We start from the raw sequence: 10996 nt of genomic DNA, 5'->3' as shown, positions 1-10996 counted from the left end.
TAACCACAAAATAAACTCAAATTTAGTTCTTTACCTACAGGAGCTCTAAACATTGTGACTTGCATGTTTTAAAAAGGCGGTTTACGGTTTCTCGTGGCTGATTTCTTGACAAGGAATACAGACTGAGAAATGGAGACCGTAGGTGTTTGTATTGCAGATTCAGTCGTGGTTTGAGACCTCTAGTTGCCGCTCTATTTTTTCTCATGTTTTCAGTCTTTCGCACTAACATTTTGTAAATCCTTCTTTTGAACAACCCCAAATGTCGAAGTGGCTACATGGAAATCTCAAAGGGGGTTTCCCCACAGAGATTTATAAGGTTCATATAAATGAAAAGTTTACAATACTTAGACAGTCGTTTATTCTTTTTATTGAATCCAGCCTGACTTGATTCACTTAAGCCAACAGGTCAGCAGTTCAAAATCTGCATGATGATGAATGGGAAGCAGGCTGGGTTGTTCAGCTTCCATACATACCTGACATGTATTATTTCAAACATATCTGATGCATTGAATAGAAAAAAAAACTTCACCCAGTAGATTGTCTGCAGGGCCGTGCAGCTGGGCCGGGAGTCTACAATCTGGAAACCTGGGATAAGATCTTCTCCCGTTCTTTCTTTTTTCTAATTCCCAGATTGCTGTAACGATGAGCTCTCGCTGTCTAAAGTGTGTGTGAATAGCTCCTGGGCTTTTTGTGATTTAGTGACTGTTATTTTCAGTTCAGTACTGTAGCGTCTGAGTTCTTTTCTGTTTACAAAAATGCATTTCCTCGTGGTTTGTTTGAGCACATGGGCCCAGTTCTAAATTTGGCTTGTGTAGATGAGTGATGTGAAGTGTTGTGTCTTCCCTGTACATGCCCCAGGTTGTGTGTGTAGGCTGGAGCAGCAGAAGCAGCAGGGGACGTAAATGAGGAGGACAGCGCCTTTCTCTCTCTCTCTCTCTCTCTCTCTCTCTCTCTCTCTGTGTCTCACTGTGTGTATGGTGGAGATGAAGCAGGGGGAAGATGAGCGCTGCATAGCTCTGTGGTGAGGTCATCAGACTGTGGCTAACAGCACCACATCACTTTTTGTTATTATTGTTTTTTTTAGCTCTCCACCATCTCCTGAGTGCAGATGGGATTCTTGAATACTGAACGTTTGGAGAAAAGCGAGCTGTGCATGTGTGTATGTGTGTGCAGTTAGGCATGTCACTGTCTGTGTTATTACATATGAATATATGTGTTTGCATTGCAGCGTGAATGTGCAGTATAAATTGCAATGTATTTCTGTATGTCTGCCTGTGTTTTGACAGGTGCTTGTCTGTTTACTTGAAGCCAGATTTATTCTTACGTGTAAATGAGGTGTAACAGCAGAGGTCCATACTTATAAACTTTGCTCTGGCTAAAGTGCACCTTCTCTTAAATGTAACAGAACATCATGGTCACAACAGCGACACATGAAGATCACAAACATGATGACTGGTTATTGTGGGCTGAGTTTGTTTTCTCCTACATGACTCTAAAGACACCGAACAAGTTCAAGACAGACTCAGTTATTCTTTGTCTGAAGCCGATCTCGCCTGGAAGGCTCGTCTGTGCGAACATCATCACTCTCACGAGTAAATTCAAAATGTAAATAGGATAATTTGGCCTTTTAATAATCATCACATGTAAAGTAAATATGTGACATGTAAAGGTAATAATTCACTTTAGTTTGTAGCACAAGTGTTAGCAGGAACATTCATAATGGTTTTCTTGTTCTGTCCCTGTAAACCATACTTTTGTTACACTGCACAATGCCAGGACCCTGAAACTCAAGCAGCCAAATTAAATCCAACCATCATTCATTTCATTTTAAACTGTTCTCCCCCATCTCCCAGTAAAAATATCTTCCCATGAAAGCACAATGTTGGTAGATTTTCTTTTTGCAACTCTTGCATGGCAGTGGCTGTATAACTAGCTGAAAATAAACACTCAACTATAAATCAGTTTTAATTTGCCAAGTTTAGTTTTGTCTGTAGAGTGTGCAGTCCGAGTGTAGATCCATCTAAAAGGTGTTTTTCACTCCTGAAGACACAAGAAGCTTTCAGCTCTCACCTTTTCTCCTCTCTCTTTCCCCTCAATTTGCCTCTTTCACCGCTTCCCCTGCTCGCTCCTCCTCTTCTCATTTCATCTTTTATCTTCTACTCACTGTTTCTTTCTCCCTCATTGTGCATCGCTGCCCTGCAGGCATCCCTTTAGTGTTGGCTTACATGCTGGCGAGCTTTTTTCCCCGGCTGTTATATAACTAAATTTAGCATGTTTGAGTCACGTTTTGCCCATAGCTCGGGCTATGCAGTGACGGCTTACATTAATGTGCACCCCAAGGCTCTCCATCCACTCTTAGTCAATGTGTGATAACGTTGCGTTCATCTGGGCAGGGTGTGTGGGGGTTGAGCTTGTTGCACATGAGTGAACGAGCGCACGTGCCCTTCTGTGTCTCATGACCATCGGCCTCATTGGGTGAAATTATAGGCCGAGTATAGTGTTTGTGTATTTAAGTCAATGAAATCACTTAAATTCATAACAGAGGCACATACGGATAATAGAGGCTGATTGTGTGTGTGTGTGTGTGATAGGAGGGTATCTCTCCAGCAGGTTTCAATGATGGAGAAGTGTTGAAAGGTATGAATGAGGGAGGCCTCTGTCTGTCTCTGTCTGTTCCCCAAAACTGTCTGATTTATGTCTTTTACAAGCTCAAAGAAACAAATTTCCCATAAACTACTCACAAATTTTGTTTTGCAGCACCCAAAATAAAGTCTTTTAGTCTGTCACATACATCTAAAATGTTTGGTTTTTGCTATACAAAAGAGATTCTTTCTAGGACCAAGGCCAGTTTACTATGTATAGCTAAACAGAAGGCATATGTAAGAGAAACGAGGCCATAAATGTCATGTTTATTCACTGGGAACATGAATTCTCTCAAAACTAACACAGTTAAACCCATTTTTATGAGCTGTTTGAAGCTAATAATCTCCCTCTTTTAACTTGTAATTTACATTCAAGCAGGAAAAGCACATTTAAATAAATAAAGCTGAAAGGTCAGTGTCACTTTAAATAAAGATCCAAAGCACTGCTGCGAGTCATCTTCCAGCAACACTTCCCCAAACTAGGTTATGTGAGATTATTAGGGAAAGAAATGGTAATTAAACTCATAAATAAAATGATAAAATATCTGAAATGTTATTTTGGGGCTTTTTATCTTTGTTTTCACTTTCAGGTTAAATAAGTAAACGAAGTCATGCAATGTCTATTTATCCTGAAGTTATATTAATTTTATCTTTCCTAACCTTAGCTCCTGCATCCACATCATCAGCACCATTTAAAGGGTGTTTCCATGTAAATGTGCACAGTCCTGTGTACTTATAGATACCTGCACACATAAATCAGAGAAGAAGAGTGAGACATATACAACAGGGAGAGAGTGCAAGAAAGATGGTTCTGGGGCATAACTGCCATTTGCCTCCATCCAAAAACACAAGAAAACAAAAGTAGCTCTTAATGCAAAACGCGGCATTTAAACACATTTTACAGCATCAAAAACTACATTTCTGTTGTGTTATATGTGAGTGAGTCAACGAATGCATAAGCACATGTTGTGTGTTTGGTGTGGGGGGTTTTTTTTTCTGACCTTGTGATTAACTGCAGCTTTGTAAGTCTGGAAAATCATCGTGGGGCAGAAAGAGCCAGTGGCCAAAACAGACATATCTCTATTTTTAAACGCACACTTTTGTCACAACATTGACTTCCTGCTTGCGCCAAGACGGTCACTCACAATTTGTCTGTGTTTTTATTCCGATTTGGGGTTTAAAAGGTCTCCTCCATCAGAATTTTATCATCATCTAAACTCACCAGACGGGTGGAATTCAGAGCTGGGGTAATTGTTCTCAGCCCTTGAAAAAGTGGCTGATCTGAGGCAGACTTTCCAAGGTAAAAACATTGCAATGTATAAATGCATATGGATGTTTAGAAATCTTAATTACAACCAACTTATGAGACTAACCCCTAACCCTAAGATTTTACCAGAATCTTCTGCCAGGTGTTTGTATTTAAAGCCCTTTGTGCACTTAGGATATTTTGTGTAAACTTCTATAATCCATGTGTTTTTACTTTTAAAATAGTTATTTTGTTTTATTAATCTTGTTAAAAATATATAAAATTATTGTTTTTATTTTAGGTATTATTAAAACTTTAATTATTGCAATTAGCCACAGAGCCTCCCTGGAGCTAAAGCTACTTAAATTCTCACATCGCACCTACACTTGAATATCCCTAATCTGTTTCTTCTGCTCTGCTACTCACCTCCCTTTTGCAGATGTCAAATGATGGCCCCCGGGACTACAGAAGAGTGGAAGCTGTGTATTTCTTTGTATGTTAGTGGCGCTTCCTGTTTTGGTCAGGATGATCCACCCTCTACCATTTGTGTTCATTTCATGTGGAAAAGCGTGTTAAAAAATGTGAAATAATGTGAATAATCTTTCCCTTACAAGCCCTGAAATTTGAAACACAGACAAAGCAAAACAAACATTTGGCCACAAAAGACTGAAGATGAAAGTCCTCTGGTAAAAGGGCACTCCAAATAGAAAAAACCTTCTCATCATTACAGGAAATACAGTACTGCGCAAAGGCGCCAGACAAAAGGAGCCAGACCTAGCTGTAATTTTTTTTTAAAGTTGTCTTCTGCAATAATTCTCAAGGTTTTATGAATGTTTTTCTGTGGACATTGGCTGCTTTTTCACTCACTTTCAGACAAGTCCTTGACCATTTTCAGAGAAATGTGTGTTTTGTTAGGTCAGCCACTTAACGCTCACCTAAAAATCCTCTAAGCATAAAAAGGCATCTAACTCAACAGATGAACCAGTGTTGTATTTATTCATAACCCATTTTACTTACATCTTCGGGCCCTTTCTTACTATACTGATTGTCACTGTAGTTCTTTCTTTACTTTTATATTGTTATTTGTTGTAATGACCTGACAGGACCCGAGAAATATATCTGACTCATCCGAAATGATCTCAGTGGAAGTAAACATGGTGAAGGCTCTGTCACGGTTGGGTTCTGCATTGAGATCTTGTCAAAATTGATGGACTTGTGAAAACATAAAGTTACCATCAGATTTTGATCTACCATGCAGTACCATCAGGAAAGCTTGGGACTGAAAACAGCTTCATTTTTCAGCATCACAGTGATCCAATGCAGTGAACGCATACCTGGATAGAAAAACACACAATGGAACTCTATCAGTCGTGAACTTCTGTTCCAAGAGCCAAGAGCTCAACATCGTTGCGGCAGTGTACAATCATCTTGACAAAGTACAGAGCAAAAGGCAGCCAATATCCAAAGAAGAGCTCTGAATGCCCTTCAAGAAGCCTGAAGAACTATTCCTTAAGACTGTTTAAAGAAATTACAACAAAGCCTGTCTAAGAGAGTTCAGGCTGTGTTTGAAGAATGGAGGTGGTCATACCAAATATTGAATTTCAAGCTCATTACAATTGTATAAACTCTCTTTTTGCCTTGCATACTTTCCATTATGTTTGCACATGTTTCAGTAAATCGCTGCACGTATTTCCCATTTTCCTAACAAAATATAAAGAAATGACGGGTGGCTCGAGACTTTTGGACAGTACTCCTTACAGGTTATTTGACCACTTTGTCTGAATAAGGTCTGAATAAAGAGAGATGTTGTCTATCCGCTTGTTTTCATGTATTTTTTTGTGGGTGATACAAAGACTGTTTTGGTCAGGTTTATGTTTTCTGCTGACGTTAGCTTTGCAATTTAAAGAAGGGCTGTTCCTTCTAAGAAAGAGGAAGTGGGTTGTTGCATGTTAGTTTATTACTCCTCATTCTTTCCCAGACACAAAAACAAAGATGGATGCGTATGAGTTTGTTTTGCCAAGAGAGCAGCTCCCTAAGTGGCCCTTGACCTTGTTGAGCAGCAAGCAGAGGGTCAGGCATGATGTGTGAAGTATGTGTGCATGCTGCTCTGGAGCACCAGTGATTTCTGCTGCTAAATCTGGTTTTGGTTTCACAGAACAATTATGCTTTCAGACTGTGAAAAATGTTGTCATTTCCTAAATGCTGAGCTGAAAGACGCAGACACAGAGGTCAACAAGCTTGTTGGTGGAGATCTCGTAATGACGATTATTAGCAAGTTGCAAAGAAGCCTCATTGAGAGGCTCTTCATTCATGAGTGCCAGCACTGAAGTGTTTTTAGACGAGGTTGGATGAGAAATCTCTTTAATCCACTTAGAGACTCATCTGTGGTTTGAAATGTTGGCCTCGGTGAATGTAGGGTTTGTATATCCTGATAGCATAATTAGTATAGCAGTGATGACATGGAAACATGTAGTGTGTGTTCTTGGAATAGTGCAGGGAGTCCTTGTGGACTGTTAAGAGTATTTCTCTTGAAAAAGTGAGTTTATTTTCACATGAGGACCTATGGCCAAGTGGGCTGAAGTTCTATTTCAAAGATACAATACAGCCTCAGTGTCACGGGAGCAGGCGAGATAAAGAGAAAGGAGGACTAGGTTTGGTATCATGGGGATAATAAAAAAATACTGGAAAAAGAAAAACAGGGGGGAAAAAGGCGACAGTGAAAAAGTGTCCACTTATGATAAAAGTCTGTGAAATATGTGTGTAGGAGAGAAAAAGAAAATCAAGAGAGAGAGAAAGAAAAGAAAGCAAGAAAGAGGGACTCCATATGACTCGCACATGGCTGTGGTTGTCTGTTCTGTTCACTTGTTATTCTGACAGACTGAAGACATTAAAACTTGGAGGAAGTAAGAGCAAGAGAGACGGAGGGAGGAAGAGGAGGGAGGAGAGAGGGAGGGTTGGAAGAGGGGGACAGGGTGACTAAGTCAGGAGAAAGGGGAAGTCTTCAAGCAGAAAAAAGAGAGGGAAGGAAAGAGAGGAGAGAAAAGCGAGAGGGTTGCATGTGGCTATCTGAGGTAGCCATTGAGTTATGGAGCGAGACAGAATAGCCGGTAAGTTAAACGTTTTGTTCAGCGTAGCTGATACTCAACGGCTTTCCTCTGGAGAGGCTTCTTTTCTTTTTGTTAGACTTGAGATGGAAGCAGCTTCTTAGCCGTGCGACAGCGTTCAGCTATAGCCACCCTACTTGCGTTTGCTTTGCTTGATCTGTTGTGGTGGGAGCCGCTGCTTAGAGACCTGTGTCTGTTTGTGTGTGTGTGTGTGTTTGTGTGTGTGTGTGTGTCCGTCTACAGGTCAACTTTAACCTCCTGTTCTACGTCTCATAGATGTTGCATGAGCTACAAGCCTTCAACTTTTCTTCTTTGTTTATCATTGACTGAACGCACAGCCACATGTACAGTAGGCTGTAAAGTGCTCAAACTATTTCTATCAGCTATCACACACAAAGACCCAGTGAGTAAACCTCATGTGATGAGCTGTCAAATATGACTTCCCAGAAAGAGAAATCTTCCAGTTGCTGCTGAACTGAAGCTGCCAGCTTTGGGTACAGTTGATCCACATACACAGTCCATCAGTAGATAGACAGAGCTGAGTCTTCTTGCTGTCATCACAGCATTTTAAGCTGCACAGCCCAGTTGTCAGATTAGTTCTAGCTGGCACATGCAGCTTATTTTAAGTAAGTAAGTAAGGGGGATAGGAAGTAGAGCTCATGTTCCTGCTAATATGATTTAGCTCTGGAAAGAAAACTCTTTAAACTTTCTTGCATCTGCTGCTACGTAGTTCTCTTCAATTCAGGAACTCTTTCCCAAAAATGATTGATTCCTAATAACTCTTATTTAAATGTATGGATTTGTTAGTGCTGATGGAGATTAAGTGGTGCTTCTGTTCTGGAGCTAAATCTTTAATGTGACTTATTGAGCTTTTTTAAATAATTAAATCCTGGCATCAAGATGAGCAACAGTCTCTTTAATTCAGTTTTTATTAAGGTGTTTGAGCTCAGTCAGTCGCATTATGCATAGACACACATGGCACACCTATTTTTGTTTCCACTTGATGGCACTGTTGCAGTGTCATTTTATCTCCTGCACTGTAGTCACCATTTCTCTCAGTTTTGTGAAATTTCCCTTGTGGATGATTCATATTTTACAGATGAAGTGATTCTTATGGGAAGTTGATGAATTTAGTAAAGACTGTCACAATAACTGGGAGGCGGTCATGGGCGGTGTATTTGAGATATGAGGTGACAGAGCATTGTTTTGCCAACAAGAAAACATTGTAGTTAGATATGACTTCACCCTGGTCAATGCAAGACTTCCTCTTATTAAAGGAAGTCTTGCATGGCTGTTTCCTGGTTTTCCGTCTGTGCTGTGTGGTTTAGTTTGGACCTGTTGTCTTGACAGCTGCCCCAACCCTTACACCACCCATCGCTGATCCTCTCAGCCTCTGTTTTGTAAATGGTAAGAGCTAAGACTGTGATCCCTTAAAAGTGCAAAAATAATCCTTGTGTGCATCTGTAACACAACCATCTTGACTTGGTGTCTTCTGCGTTCCTTTTCTTCATCTGTTCGGGATTGAAGTAATACGTTCAATATGAGATGTCATCTACCATGGCTGTCCTGTATGGTGAACACATTGACTTGTTATAATTGCTTTGAAAATACAACTAAAGGAAAATGAAACAAAGCCTACGACTTGACATAAGAGATGTGTCAAGTTGCTTTATGTGTTGGCATTTAAACTGGAAGGAAATAGCCATCACTGTTGCGATTACATTAATTGCAGTATTTTGTGGCCTGTTTAGCATCAAATGACAATAACTCAGTAGATGTAAAAAGAATATTAAATAGGACAGTTAAAGCCCTCTTTGATAGTTTTAAAAAGACAAGTTGATACACTTCCTTTGGGAAATAAGGCAATAAACATCCCCTCACATTTGTTAAGATGAAGAAGTTGTATGATGCATTATATAAACTCTAAACAAAAAGTTAGTCTGTTCAGGTTTTCGTTCAGGTCTTTGTTAACACAGTGATGACCCAGCAAGTTCATCCAAAGCTCAGACTGTGCAATGCTCAGTAGAGTCCAAGCTGCATCTCAGACTCTGCAGGCCCCAGTTAGCATGTTAAATGTTAAAGTTCATGACAGTACAGTTAGAAAAAGACTGAACAAGTATGACTTGTTTGGAAGGGTTCCCAGGAGAAAGCCTCTTCTCACTAAGGAGATCAGGAAAGCACAGCTTAGGGTTTGGAAAGTTGCTACTGAACAAACCACACTACTTGTGTTCTTCTGAGAAGTGGAGATGTCTGGCCGTAGCGCACAGCCCCATGTTTGGTAAAAACCAAACATAGCATATCAGCACAAACACCTCATACCAATTGTCAAGCACAGTGGTGGAAGAGTGATGATTTGTGCTTGTTTTGCAGCCACGGGATCAGGGTACCTTAGAGTCAGTGAGTCGACCATGAGACCACATCGGTCCGATAGATAAAGCAGCATGGCTGAAAAAGTATTGAAAAATTGAGGTGTTGCTATGGCCCTGTCAAATTCCAGACATCAGCGTGATAGAAATGCTGTGGTGGGACCTTAAGAGAGCTGTGCATAAATAAATACTTGAAACTTCAATGAACTGAAGCAACACTGTAAAGAAGAGCAGGCCAAAGTTCTTCCACAATGATGTAAGAGACTGATAAAGTTGTACAGAAAAGGATTACTTCAACTTATATCTGCTAAATGAGCTTCTACAAGCTACTGAATCATGGGGTGTGCTTTTTCCCTCTGCTTTCACAGGACTGTATCTATCATTAAAAATGCAGTCCACTTTTTTTTACAACCTTTTGGTTTATATGAATACGACGTTTGCTTTTCTCCTCAAAGTTATTATATTTTAAAATACGTCTTAGGTGTCTAATTATGTTTGTGGCCATTCGTATTCGTAAACGTCAGCACGCAACGTTTAGCATTATTTTTTAATTTTAGCCTTCAGCTGAATCTGAGCACACAGTCTGCAACTTCTGTCTTTAATTAACTGTTCACTCTTTTAGCACATGAATATGAGGTTGTAGAAGTGCTGTTGTGCTGTATCCACTCTGAGCCCTGTATACCCTCACCCTAAAAGACACGTGCACATAACCCCACCCACATCCACAAATACATATGAACCCGGAGTTGAAGGAAATCAAGGAAATCACTCAGCTCACCATGTTCCATAAAAAAGGTGTACAGGATATCCTCTATGAGTGAACGCCTCGCAGTTCTCCTCCCGCTGCTCTCCCAGTATCTCACCTCATATTGTTTCTTTTATTATTACTTAGTAATGATAAATGAGGGAGCCATGAAAACAGTCAGTGCATAGAGTAAAGGAAACTGATAGGGAAGCCCCACCTTCGCTCCTCCTGAGAGAGGATTTCTGACAGGTGATGTTATTCAACATGATGGAAACCTGGGTTATTATAGAGGTGAGAAAACAGAGATAAACAAACTCCTCTGAAAAGTTCATTCGGGTACGAACAACTGTACAATAGTAGTAAAGTGTCAAAATATGAACATAGAGATAGCTGTGTATAGGGAACTTGTGGGAACATTTTATGGACAAAATACTCAGGCTTGCTTTTCATCCCTCATGACGTATGTCTCACCCAAAAAGTGTGTATATGAACTCTTTAAAGAGACTTTTAAAGAAAGGAGAATAATATTTTTCCCAATTTTTATCCATTATTAATGTGGAAGTAGTCTGGTAACTTCCATGTGACCCTTTGGTCAGACTCTATATATCTGTGTCAAAATGCCATTCGGGCTTAGGAGGCCAATTACTTACACAGGGACTAACATCCAAGTCTGCAGACCACGACAGCCTCCTGCCACTATAAATTGTCCACGCAAATTTTAAGCCAATTTATCTTACTACGATGGAGACAACATGAATCATTTTATGTTCTCGATAGTTTTTCCAGTGAACATAGTTAAAGCAAGGCCTAATGTGCCAGTGCTACCCTAGGTAACTGCAAAATGTGTAACTTTGATCCAGGCCTAATGTCAAATCTATAGAGAAAACAAAGTG

General features: G+C 40.0%; 1 protein-coding gene across 3 annotated transcripts in view; it reads left to right on the top strand.

Moving 5' to 3' along the window:
• Nucleotides 1–10996, top strand: part of septin9b (septin 9b) — a 72000-nt gene that overhangs the window by 8375 nt on the left and 52629 nt on the right. Inside the window, exon 1 of one of the 3 annotated variants that reach the window (XM_005469970.4) lies at nucleotides 6851–6995. The exons of the other annotated variants lie outside the window; for them this stretch is intronic. Coding sequence (XP_005470027.1) covers nucleotides 6974–6995 — 22 coding nt within the window. The 5' untranslated portion in view covers nucleotides 6851–6973. Of the gene's footprint in view, nucleotides 1–6850; nucleotides 6996–10996 lie in introns of those variants that run through there. 3 annotated transcript variants of the gene reach the window in all.

This window comes from Oreochromis niloticus, linkage group LG6, assembly GCF_001858045.2.
Source record: "Oreochromis niloticus isolate F11D_XX linkage group LG6, O_niloticus_UMD_NMBU, whole genome shotgun sequence".
Lineage (NCBI taxonomy): Eukaryota > Metazoa > Chordata > Actinopteri > Cichliformes > Cichlidae > Oreochromis > Oreochromis niloticus.
Note: the sequence above shows the minus strand (reverse complement) of the source record. Positions and strands in the feature narration are given on the sequence as shown.